Genomic DNA, 13,398 nt, shown 5'->3' with positions numbered 1-13,398 from the left:
GTCCCATCGTTTGATGTCCTCCTCCATCTGCTCCACCAGCCTCGTCAGATTAAGTTTATGTAGGGCCCCCCAACGCCTAGCTATTTGGATCCCCAAGTACCGAAAGCTCCTTTCCGCCCTCCTCAGCGGTAGATCGTCTATCCCCCTTTCCTGGTCTCCTGACTGTACTACAAAAAGCTCACTCTTCCCTACATTAAGCTTATAGCCCGAAAAATCCCCAAACTCCCTTAGAGTCTTCATGACCTCCACCATCCCCTCCACTGGATCCGCCACATACAGCAACAGGTAGTCTGCATAAAGCGACACTCAATGCTCCTCTCCCCCTCGGACCAACCCCCTCCATTTCCTAGACTCCCTTAATGACATGGCCAATTGTTCAATTGCTAATGCAAACAACAGGAGGTACAGGGGGCACCCCTGCCTCGTCCCACAATACAGCCGAAAATATTCCGAGCTCCGCCGATTCGTAACCACACTCGCCACCGGGGCTCTGTATAGGAGCTTAACCCAACTAATAAACCCTCCCCCGAACCCAAAACTCCGCAGCACTTCCCAGAGGTGCTCCCACTCTACTCGGTCAAAGGCCTTCTCCGTGTCCATAGCCGCCACTATCTCCGCCTCTCCCTCCACCGATGGCATCATTATCACGTTTAGGATCCGCCGCACATTGGTGTTTAGCTGCCTGCCCTTTACAAATCCCGTCTGGTCCTCGTGAATCACCCCCGGGACACAGTCCTCGATCCTCGTAGCCAGCACTTTTGCCAGCAACTTAGCATCCACGTGGAGGAGCGATATCGGCCTGTACGACCCACATTGCAGTGGGTCCTTATCCCACTTCAGGATAAAAGATTTTGTCGCCTCCGACATTGTCGGGGGCAGGGTCCCTTCCTCCCTTGCCTCATTAAAGGTCCTCACTAGCAACGGGGCTAACAGGTCTACGTACTTCCTATAGAACTCGACCGGGAACCCATCCGGTCCCGGGGCCCTCCCTGCCTGCATACTCCCCAGACCTTTGATCAGCTCCTCCAACCCAATTGGTGCCCCCAAACCAGCCACCTCCTGCTCCTCCACTCTCGGGAACCTCAGTTGGTCCAAGAATAGGCGCATCCCCTCTTCCCCCGCTGGGGGCTGGGATCTGTACAGCTCCTCATAGAAGGCCTTGAATGCCTCATTTACTTTCGTCGTACTCCGCACCGTAGCCACCCTTCCATCCTTGACTCCACCTATCTCCCTCGCTGCCATCCTCTTACGGAGCTGGTGTGCCAGCATCCGGCTTGCCTTCTCCCCATACTCATACGTCGCCCCCTGCGCTTTCCTCCACTGTGCCTCTGCCTTCCCTGTGGTCAACAGGTCGAACTCCGTCTGGAGATGTCGCCTTTCCCTAAGTAGTCCCTCTTCAGGGGCCTCTGCGTATCTCCTGTCCACTCTTAAAATCTCCCCCACTAACCTCTCCCTTTCCATGCTCTCTATCTTCTCCCTATGAGCCCTAATGGAGATTAGCTCTCCCCTGATCACCGCCATCAGCACCTCCCATACCACCCCCACCTGCACCTCCCCGTTGTCATTGGCCTCCAAGTACCTTTCAATGCACCCACTCACGCTCCCACACACCGCCTCATCTGCCAGCAGTCCCACATCCAACCGCCACAACGGGCGTTGGTCCCTCTCCTCTCCCAACTCCAGTTCCACCCAGTGCGGGGCGCGATCTGAAATGGCTATGGCCGAGTACTCCGTTCCCTCCACTTTCGGGATCAGCGCCCTGCCCAGAACAAAAAAAATCTATCCGGGAGTAGGCTTTGTGCACGTGGGAGAAAAAAGAAAATTCCCTGGCCTGCAGCCTGGCAAACCTCCACGGATCCACTCCTCCCATCTGGTCCATAAACCCCCTAAGCACCTTGGCCGCAGCCGGCCTCTTTCCGGTCCTAGATCTGGAGCGATCCAGTGCTGGGTCCAACACCGTATTAAAATCCCCACCCATTATCAAGCTTCCTACCTCTGACGAATGTGATATAAAATAGTTACTTTAGAGATATTAGTTAATGTAATGTAATGTAGAGATAGGCCAGTCTAATCCTGGTGAGTTCACAGACAAAGGATTTCAGACCGCATGGCAAAGCAAAGGAAGAGGTGTGTCCACCAAAGGAGGAGAAAAGGATGCTGGGTAATAGGGGCCAGAGGAAGGGATTGGAAGTGAGCCAATTAGAGTATATGGATAGGTCAGGAGGGGTGTAGGATGACCTATGGGAATCATGTATGTGAAACTTGATGCCATTTGAATGTATCAGTAGAGACTTCTTTGTTCTACAGACTCACTTGATTCCAGAGGTGTACGAAGCAAGATGTGCTTTGTGCCGCTGTGAACTGAGTCAAGCTTGCAAGCCAAATAAAATAACTAATGCTGTACCTGCAAATCCATCTCGACTTTTGTTGAGGCCAGACTGACGGGTAAAGAAATTTGGGATTTGTCACCTCCAGGTCCGGAATGCGCCTCAACATACGCTTCATGAATCCAGTATCATCCCAGTTCGCCCCCCCCCCCCCCCCGCCGACTAGCCATCCCCTTTTTTAGGCCAGTCCCGTACCCGCACCGCCCTCACCCTCCCAGTCCCGTGCCCGCGCCGCCCTCACCCTCCAGTCCCCAAGACGGGGGACCCCCGCCCCGACCACCTCTTCTGTGTCCAATTCCCCCTCGCCCAGTGCAGCAGCAACCCTATTTCCCCCCTCCCCCCCCCCCGCTAGACCCATGTCTAGCTCTTTTGCTCCCCCCATAGCACTCCCGTAAGTCAGCTGACTCCTGCTGACCCCGGCCTCCCCCGCCGTCCCATTGACCCCCCCCGTGTGGGAATCTCCCAATCAGTGCGCGCTCCTCCATTCCCCCCCTCCGTACTTCCTTAGCACGGGAAAAAGCCCGCGCTGTCCTAAGCCTGCCCCGCCCCCTCTGGCGCAGCTCCTGTCGCGGCCTTGTCTCATTTCCCCCAACACCGAGCCTCCCCCCCCTTCCAGCACAGGCGCCCACCATCTCGTACAGTCTTCTCACCCGGTCCCTTTCCCCATCCATCACCCAACCCGTGGAACATTTCCTGCGCGTGATTATCACCCTGTGTACGACAAACATCGAACATCCCCGCCCCCGCCCCCCCACAAACCCTCAGTTTGAGTCCAACTTTTCAGTTTGAATAAAGGTCCAAGCCTCCTCAGGCGTTTCAAAATAGTGATGTTGATCCTTGAATGTGACCCACAATCGCGCTGGCTGCAGCATTCCGAATCTCACTCCTTTCCGATGCACCACCGCCTTGGCCCGTTTGAAACCCGCTCTCCTCTTTGCTACCTCCGTGCTCCAGTCCGGGTATATTCGGATCTCCGCATTCTCCCAGCTGCTGCTCCGCTCTTTCTTGGACCATTTCAAGACCCTCTCTCTGTCCGTGAAACGGTGAAGCCTCACCACAATCGCCCTTGGCGGCTCATTAGCTTTGGGCCTCCTCGCCAGCACCCGATGTGCCCCATCCAGCTCCAGAGGCCTCGAAGGGGCCTCTGCGCCCATCATCGACTCGAGCATCGTGCTCGCATATGCCCCGGCACCGGACCCCTCCACTCCTTCAGGGAGACCCAGGATCCGAAGATTCTTTCTCCTCGACCTGTTCTCCAGGTCTTCGAATCTTTCCGCCCACCTTTTGTGCAGCGCCTCGTGCACCTCCACCTTCACCGCCAGGCCCAAGATCTCATCCTCGTTCTCATTGACTTTTTTCTGCACCTCTTGGATCTTTACCTCGTGGGCCTTCTGGGTCATCCCTAATCCCTCAATCGCCGACAGCATAGGCGCCAGCATCTCTTTCCGCAGCTCCTCAAAACAGCGCTTAATGAACTCTTGCAGCTCCGGCCCGCCTTCCACTTTATCTCCGGCCGCCGCCATCTTGTTTTTCTTCCCTCGCTGCTCCAACTCCGCTTTTTTAGCCATTTCACTTCTTGTCCGTTCCATATACAGTGAAGGGGCACCTCACTCTCGCCTTCCCACACGGAACGTCTTCAAAAAATTCCCGTTGGGGCTCCTCTGGAGAGCCCGAAAGTCCGTGATCGCGGGAGCTGCCGAATCATGCGGCTTAGCTCCGCATCGCCGCAACCGGAAGTCACTGGCTCGCTTTTTGGTTACGTATAGGACCACCCCCCATGCGGTGACTGGGGTAGCTCCCGCAGAACTCCTAATGGGCCGGCGACTTTGCACCCGTCTTAGTATGGTTTTCCCGGACATTGGCGCAAAGGTACGCCGCACACAAGAACGGCAGGGACAGGGATTCTCTCGGCATTGGCCGATTCGGCAGTTTGCGCCCGGTGACCCAGGGTTCGTTCGGAATTTTGCTGGTGGTGCCCAGTGGGTTCCTGGCGTAATCTTTCACCAAACGGGCCCTATATCTTACCAGGTGCAAGCCCAGGGTCGTCTCCAGCGCAAACATGTAGACCACGTTCGGTCCAGAAGACTATCCCCTCCAAAGATTCCCCGCCCCCGGAGCTCATTTCTACAGCCGCAGAGACCAGAGACAAGGGAAGGTAGTCCTCACAATCTTCCTCTGGTGCCTCACTCATAGCCTGCACAGGTCGTTACAGAACCGAATGGAGATAGAGACGCTGACATGACGGAGGCAGCAAACTCTGACTCCGAGATGGAGACACAGGACGCATTAGAGGGGGAATCCTCGGGTCCACGGGCCGTGGATGTACAACCGTTACGCCGTTCATCATGGAAGCGCCGGTCTCCGTCTCGTAGATTAATTTGTTTTTAATCTAGGACAAAAGTTCGGCACAACATCGTGGGCCGAAGGGCCTGTTCTGTGCTGTATTTTCTATGTTCTATGTATGTATATGTTACACGCCGCCTGATCCAGCGCCGCGTGCAAATGGTGTCCGGCCTGCGGCAAAACGAGTCCGACGCCCTCCTTCGCCAGGGTCTTCGGTGGATTCCTTGGACTTTGGGGGGGGGGGGGAAGAGAGGTTATAAACTGCCTACTTACCATTGGCTGGGGACTAATGACAATCCCACAATCCTGTGGGAGTATGAGCTTCCCCAATGAGGGGAACAGATATCAATCTCATCTATCTGGACTGAATTCAAACCTATGCCTCAAAGAACATTATTCACTGTTACGATCCGTTCTTGCAAAATAGAGTTTTCATAATTAATATTCAAACTAGTTTTGCATAAGCTCTGAAGAACTAGAAATTAGTGCATGATCAATCTTGAAATGGTCATTACAATACCTGAAGACAGCGTGTGGTAATCCATAATTATATCCTGAAATGTGCAAAATCATTTTTGTGTTTTGGATTTCACTACTGTCAAAAATCATTGCATTGTTCGGTGAGAATGTTGATGGGTGACCATCTTCACTCACAGGAAGAGAGTGCATATCTTTTTGACAGAATTTGGTCGGTAGTTGGTCAACTGGTGAAGGATGTTTCAACAATTCTGAAGCAGTATCCTGAAGTTGATTTATGCAAGATGCTAACTGAGGATACCTGCTGGGATCAGATACCTGACTGACATTGTCCCTTTTATTATTAGCTAAAGATTCAAAGTTCAACTGTCGTCGAGGGCCAGGCTTAACTTTCTCCACAAAGAATGCGCCTGCCTGGGCACGTTCAGTACTTGCACTGGCACCATGTTCCTCTTCCTGTACAGCTTTTATGATTTGAATGAGCTGGAATAAACGTTTTTGATCATGTGTATTGTGTATGCCCAGCACAGAATACTCATTCACAGTCAGTTTAACCAGGTCTTGCGACTTCAGAAATCCCATTGCTGTAAAGTTGGTGTAATACTGTCCCAGACCTGCTTCATACAGACATTCGTAGAGGCACGAGGACATCCTGCCAAACTTATACTCGCACTGGAAAACAAAAATTTGCAGATTAGATTTTCAATTTTAGTATTATTTTTGGAAATATTTGCCAAACATGGCCTTCAAGCTTTTTGTCTCAATAAACTACGATCTCCCTGAAAATAGAATGGAATACTATTTATAATGGAATACTCAGTTTACAATTATTTTCTGTATAGATCTGCTATCTTTTTTTTTTTTAAAAAAGAGTTCTCACAAAGGATAGGAATTATGGGATGAAGATAAAAATCACTTTTGGTCATTCCAATATTGAGCATTCCTATATTAGGTACAGCAGAAGTTAGAACAAAACTATCTGCTTCAATATTACACCAAACTTAGTCATTTATTGAAGTCATGTCAGCAGTAATCACCAATCTGTGAAGGAATGCCAATTCATGCCAAATTATTGGCAGCTTGTGCTTTCAGCTAGCAGCTCCTAGGGACTGGAGGAAGACGAGGCAAATTGATTTCAAATGTGACCTTTTCACTTCACAGAAAGAGGGGACTTTTATTCCACCTATCTAAACATGATTCAAAACTGGTTTCTGACTGTTACAACTAAGTGAAGAAAGAGGCTGCATAGTGTCTTTAATCTCACCTAAAATGCTCATAAATTAAACAGTAAATCTGCTTTTAGAGTAAACAAAACTTATATATTGCAGACAGTAGATTCAGATTGTTAATTTAGCTTCTACATTGTGAACTGTAGCTGCTTCAGTTAAATTGCACATATTAAAGAACAAAAGAACTTAGACATAGAATTTACAGTGCAGAAGTAGGCCATTTGGCCCATTGAGTCTGCGCCGACCCTTGGAAAGAGCACCAAACACCTCCACACTATCCCCGTAACCCAGTCTTTTTTTTTTAAAATATGTTTATTCAGGATTAAAATCTTCAACCATTCAACCCCCCCCCCCCGTAACAAAAAAGAAAAGAAAAGTCACAGAGCAAGACATAAACATATCAATCCAACGTACTACAGAACTTTGTACAATGGGTTCCTCCCGCACATAGACTTTCCCATATGTTTATGTTTTTCCTTTCTCAAGTGCCCCTAGGAAAAAACTCTTTCCCCGCCCACCCTTCTACCCCCCCCCCCCCCCTCCCTCCCTGGGTTGCTGCTGCTGCTGACCGACCTCCATCTAATGCTCCGTGAGATTGTCTAGGAACGGTTGCCACCGCCTGAAGAGCCCCTGCGCAGGCCCTCTCAAGGCAAACTTTATCCTCTCCAGCTTGATGAACCCTGCCATGTCGTTTATCCAGGCTTCCACACTGGGGGGCTTCGCGTCTTTCCACAATAGCAAGATCCTCCGCCGGGCTACCAGGGACGCAAAGGCCAGGATACTGGCCTCTTTCGCCTCCTGCACTCCCGGCTCGTCCACCACTCCAAATAGTGCTAGCCCCCAACTTGGCTTGACCTGGACGTTCACCACCTTAGACATAGTCCTCGCAACACCCCTCCAGAACCCATCCAGTGCCGGGCACGACCAGAACATATGGGCGTGATTCGCCGGGCTTCCTGAGCACCTCCCACATCTGTCCTTCATCCCAAAGAACCTACTCAGCCTCGCCCCTGTCATAGGCGCTCTGTGAATAACCTTAAACTGTATCAGGCTGAGCCTGGCACACGAGGAAGAGGAATTAACCCTACTTAGGGCATCAGCCCACAGACCCTCTTCAATCTCCTCCCCCAACTCCTCCTCCCATTTGCCCTTCAGCTCCTCTACCAGAGCCTCCTCCTCTTCTTTCATCTCCTGATATAATCGCCGACACCTTGCCCTCTCCGACCCATACACCCAAAATCACCCTGTCCTGAATCCCCTGTGCCGGGAGCAACGGGAATTCCCTCACCTGCCGCCTCACAAACGCCCTCACTTGCATGTACCTGAAAGCATTTCCCGGGGGTAGCCCAAACTTCTCCTCCAGCGCCCCCAAGCTCGCAAACGTCCCATCGATGAACAGGTCCCCCATTCTTCTAATCCCTGCCCGATGCCAGCTCTGAAACCCCCCGTCCATTCTTCCTGGGACAAACCAATGGTTATCTCTGATCGGGGACCACACCGAGGCTCCCATCGCACCCTTGTGTCGTCTCCACTGCCCCCAGATCTTTAGCGTTGCCGCCACCACCGGACTCGTGGTGTACCTTGTCGGCGAGAGCGGCAGCGGTGCTGTCACCAGTGCCCCCAGGCTCATTCCTTTGCAGGACGCCATCTCCAATCTCTTCCATGCCGCCCCCTCTCCCTCCATCACCCACTTACGGATCGCCACGTTGGCTGCCCAATAGTAGCCACCCAGATTCGGCAACGCCAGCCCTCCTCTATCTCTACTACGCTCCAGAAAACCCCTCCTTACCCTCGGGGTCTTGTTTGCCCACACAAAACCCATAATGCTCCTGCCTACCCTCTTAAAAAAAGCCTTGGTGACCAAAATTGGAAGGCACTGGAACACAAAAAGAAACCTCGGGAGGACCATCATTTTAATTGACTGTACTCTGCCCGCTAGCGAGAGTGGCAACATGTCCCATCGTTTGAAGTCCTCCTCCATCTGCTCCACCCGCCGCGTCAAATTAAGTTTATGCAGGGCCCCCGAACTCCTAGCTATTTGGATCCCCAAGTACCGAAAGCTCCTTTCCGCCCTCCTCAACGGTAGGTCGTCTATCCCTCTTCCCTAGTCCCCTGGATGCACCACGAAGAGCTCACTTTTCCCTACATTGACCCCGTAACCCAGTCTAACCACAACTTGTAATTATAACACATTCATAACCTCAGGATCTCCCAAAGTGCTTTACAACTTTTGAAGTACAGTAACTTTTTGTAGGGAATCACAGCAGGCAATTGCATACAGTAAGGTTCACAAACTATGAGCCAATGAGAAGACAATGTGTTTTGGAGGATGTCTCAACACTTTGGGATGGCTGTGCCCTCAGACAGATATCTTTCAACAAGCCATAAAATAATTAGTTGTGAGAAACAGCTGAGAGCTGGTCAAGCCTAAGGATGAAACCACCCCAGATCTCCCACTCTGGCATTTGACTCCTTTGCAAATTAGGATGCTTTTGGAAACAGTCTCAGTATTGTTCCTACTGGCCACAATCCCGTAGCACAAAAACTGCCCTAGTTTAGTTTAGTTCCTAGTGTTAATTCCATCTGTGCTGCAAGTGTTCCTTTATGTTGGTCAATACTTTCAATGGGCATCATCAACTCATCTTAATGTGAACTTGGAAAGTAAAAACCCTTCACTTTCTCCTCATGGGCATCAATGCAACAACAGTTTCCAAGTGGTGGCTTTTGGGAAACCCTCATCGCTGTAATGACCAAACTTTTCCTCACTCGTTTTCATGTCGGGTACTCATATTTCTTTAACAGTGTGACAAGAAATTAGAAGGCCATACTTATGGAGTGAGATGAAGTAGGTTGGATGAGCTCTTCCCACTATCATCCTATGTAAACCTGAAATTATTTAAAGCTTTGCTGCCTGATTCCTAGCTCACATCAAGTCATATTCACCCGATGCATGTTTGTTTAATGACCTACATCCGACAATATCTTGATTTTTAAAGTCTCATCCTTATTTTCAAAATCATCCATGGCCTTGCTTCTCCCTATTGCTGTAACCTTGTAATGACTTGCACAGGACTCACCAACTGGGGATCATTGTTCCCCGTGCTCATTGGACTGAGTTAATCCTGCACTAGTATAAAAGGCAGGTTGTAGAGCCATCCAAAAAAGAGTGAGGACCCGGTGAAAGGCAACCGGGCCCTGTGTATGTATAATGCTGTTGCTGAAATAAAGGACTTTTGAGAAACGCATTGGACTTCCCTTGCTTTACAACACTCCTAAACTCCCCAACCCTAGAGATCTCTATGGCTCCTCCAGTTCTCGCCTCAAAAGATGCCAAGTTTTCTTTCCTTCAGCACTGCCACTGAACTTCAGTTGCTTAAGGCTTAAACCCTGGAATTCCCTCCTTAAGCCTCTCTGTTTATCTACTTCTCTTTCCTCCTTTGTGCTGTTCCTCAAAACCTTCCTATTGGACCAAACTTTTGGCAACGTGTCTGAATATTTCCTAATGTGGCTCAGTCATATTTTACTACATAATCTATGCTAATGGCACTATATAAAATGAAAGTTGGTGTTATTCCACGAGACTTGCAGCCACAACTTGACTAGTGAGGCAAGAGCGCTACCACTGAAACAATATCAGATAAACAATGGGACTATCCAGTGCCAAAAATCATTCTGCAATTCTATATGTAACAGTAAAAAACACTTCATAGGGCTAATTCATTGTGGTTATTTTCCACCAAAATTTCTAAGCCTGTAACATATCTTGTTTATACTAAGATATCGGTCTAGGGAGTAGATTTGTTTTGGGCCCAATTTTTTAGTATTTAAATTCTGTGCCTCAAATATGAGGTTTATAAGTTGGTATGTTTCGGGCTGTCTCTTTAGGATAAAGGGGGTCATGTGATCTGCTCCAACGTCTGCCTGACAACAGGCCTGGGTGATATGGTGCAAACAAAGGCTTGGACTGTTTTGCTGGAAATAAGGTGCAAGGTGTTCACATTTGGGAAAAATGGCAATCACATCTGTGGTTACAACGATCAGACTGCTAGTCACTGAAGTTCCAGGAAAATGTTGAGAATGTCAGGTTGTAACCAGACATGCTTCATTCCATCTTTGGAGTAAATGAATAGCTTAAAGCTGGGGGTCTAAAGTATAGCTAATTTCTACCTGGATACAAGACTCATGTGACTTAACATTGCCAAGGAGATGGGCCTTAAAGGAAGGATTTTTAAGATATTCAAAACTCTCAGATAATAGGGACAAAATTCTCCCAAAAAACAGCTGTCATTTTAGGCAGGAAAACCAGTGAGAACCTTGGCAACTGTTCCGGCATGATTCCCATCGCAATTCACCCACGTAATTATTTTTTGGAGCCTTTCTCACTGAATTCTGCCACATTTAGAATTTTTTCTAGAGTGGGGAACTAAAGATGCTGGCAGGACCGTCTCCTCAGAGATCGGGGTGCCCTTTTTAAAGGATGCCAAGATCTCAAAGTTAGGTTGAAGGATCCCCACACACGACATTGTCCCATTCCGCCACAGACATGGGCAATACCCTGAACTCTCGACCCTGGAGGGGCAACCTCCCCATCACAATGTCAGTGCGCGTCACCTCCCCACCTCACACCATACAGGCATGAAAGTGACCCGTCCCTATCCCCATTCCTCCTCATCAGCATCGGGTAATCACAACCGCTCCCCTCCCAGTGAGCATACCTTGCTGTGGGGTCGCTGAGGGCATCCCACCTTTAAGGCCTTTCACCCAACCCACGCTCTTTCAGGCCCCCCCCCCCCCCCCCCCCATTACCCTTCAGGCTCTGCCCCTTGGAGGTGCCCCTTGGCACTCAGGCCATGCTAACCTGGGACTGCCATTTGGCACGGCCCTGTGCCCGACCACTTAGGGATTCTAATGACCTCCGAACCCCTTGTCGTGGTAATCGGGTCTGGTTTCCATTTTTAGAAACCAGTACGCATTCTCATTTGTTGCACTGATGGGGCCGGTGAATCCCGGAAGCTGGGAGACTCCAGCCTCAAAAGGGGCTGAGCATATTTAAATTTATTAAAGACTCATTTTAATACGAGAGTCTGGTTCACGCCCAGTGAGTGAATGATCCAAATTGCGTTGGGTGCCACAGGTTGGGAGCTGTAATAAGTCCACGGAGGCAAAAGTCCCGTCACCAGAATTCTTCTTATTTACAAACCCAACAGCTGAACAACCATGACCATTCAGTCTGCGGTCTACACCGGGAATGCAGAGGATCTGACACTCCGTTTTATATACACAGAAAGGGGTTCCCTGATTGGGCCACTAATCAGGGAACTCTTATTCTAATTGGCCAATGTCAAAGGCCTGGCCTAAGTCCCCTCCCCCCCCCTAAAGTCCAAGGAGCCTCCATGGTCGTCCTCCACTTCAGCCTCCAACGTAGGGGGGTTATAACGGCTAGGCGCCTGTCTTTTCCGATGTGAGCGCCTGAGAGACGGTTCACCCTTTTCCTCCGGCGGCAGGGGTACAGCTGCGGCATCATCCATGGTGTCCATATCGGAGTCCGATGTCCTCACCAGTGGACATCTCACCAAGCGGCTGGTGGAGCAGACTCTCCACGGTCCTTGGTATGCTGGTCTGAGTCAGCTCCGGAGGAGGAAACAAATCTGAGGTTCGCATCTGGTCCAGGTATTTCTTTAATGTATGTTTTCCCACACGTATCTCATACGACACAGGTCCTGTCCTGGCCTTGACTGTTCCTGCTACCCATGTGGGGCCAGTCGCATAATTTCTGACCCATACATTTTCACCCATGTTGAACTGCCTTTCTCGGCGAGTGTTGTCGTGGCCCTTGCATTGGGCCTTTGGTGTCGCTCTATTCTGCCACCTAAATCTGGGAAGAGTAGACTCAGCTGGGTTCAGAGTCATCTGCCCATGAGTAGCCCCACCGGTGCTATTCCCGTTGTGGCGTGTGAGGTTGTTCTGTAGTCAAATAGCCAGCTCGACAGTTTGGCATCCAATGATGCTGCTGACTGTTTCTTCAACCCGACTTTTAAGGTCTGGATGGCTCCCTCCACCAAACCAGTCTATGCCGGGTGGTATGGTGCCGTCCATGTGTGCCGAATGCCATTCGACTTCATAAATTTTGTGAAGTCCTGGCTGGTGAAAACTGATCCATTATCCAAACCTAACACCTCCGGGGTACCATGAGTTGCGAACGAGGTGCAGAGTTTTTCCAATGGTAGTTGCTGAATTTGCAGAGTTTATTTTGTAGACGTCCAGGCATTTGGAATGGGCGTCTACTATTATAAAAAACATTGAACCCATAAACGGGCCTGCAAAATCGACATGAAGTCACGGTCATGGTCTACCTGTCCATTCCCATGGGTGCAGCGAGGCTGCCGGTGGCACCTTCTGCCCTTGTTGGCATTCTTGGCACCGACCTACCAATGCCGCTATGTCTGTGTCCAGGCCCAGCCACCAGACACAGCTTCCGGCCAGCATCTTCATTTGAGACTCCAGGGTGCCCATGATGTAGTTCAGCCAGTATGGCTCGACTGCCTTGACTTGGAACTATTACTCGAGCCTCCCATAGCAGGATCCCATCTTCCATGGTGATCTGCTCTCTTCTGCTCCAGTAAGGGTGGAATTCCATCTGGACCGGTCTTTCCATCTCCCCAGTTAGCACCATTTGTTTTATTTTTGATAAAACCGGGTCCCTTTGGGTCCATAAATGAATGTTTTGTGCAGCCACAGGAAGGGTGTACAGGAAATGTAACGTCATTACCGTTTCCTCTATTTTGGGTACTAATGGTGTGGCGTCCGGTAATGGCAGCCTGCTTAGTGCATCGGCATTTGCCACCCGGGTTCCTGGCCGATCCTCCAGTTGATACTGGTACACCGCCAGTAATAGGGCCCACTGTTGGATCCAGGCCAAAGCTATTGATGGTATTGCTTTGTCTTCTTTCAACAAATCCAGC

The 13,398-nt window shown here is 50.1% G+C and overlaps 1 protein-coding gene across 1 annotated transcript in view; it reads right to left on the bottom strand.

The window, feature by feature from the left end:
* Positions 1–13,398, bottom strand: part of LOC140409107 (kinesin-like protein KIF24) — a 169,008-nt gene that overhangs the window by 150,071 nt on the left and 5,539 nt on the right. The window contains exon 2 of the mRNA XM_072497220.1: positions 5,251–5,879. Coding sequence (XP_072353321.1) covers positions 5,251–5,858 — 608 coding nt within the window. The 5' untranslated portion in view covers positions 5,859–5,879. The remainder of the gene's footprint in view (positions 1–5,250; positions 5,880–13,398) is intronic.

Source organism: Scyliorhinus torazame, chromosome 3 (assembly GCF_047496885.1).
Source record: "Scyliorhinus torazame isolate Kashiwa2021f chromosome 3, sScyTor2.1, whole genome shotgun sequence".
NCBI classification, from domain to species: domain Eukaryota; kingdom Metazoa; phylum Chordata; class Chondrichthyes; order Carcharhiniformes; family Scyliorhinidae; genus Scyliorhinus; species Scyliorhinus torazame.
The sequence above is the reverse complement of the archived record's forward strand: the minus strand, read 5'-3'. Positions and strand labels throughout refer to the sequence as shown.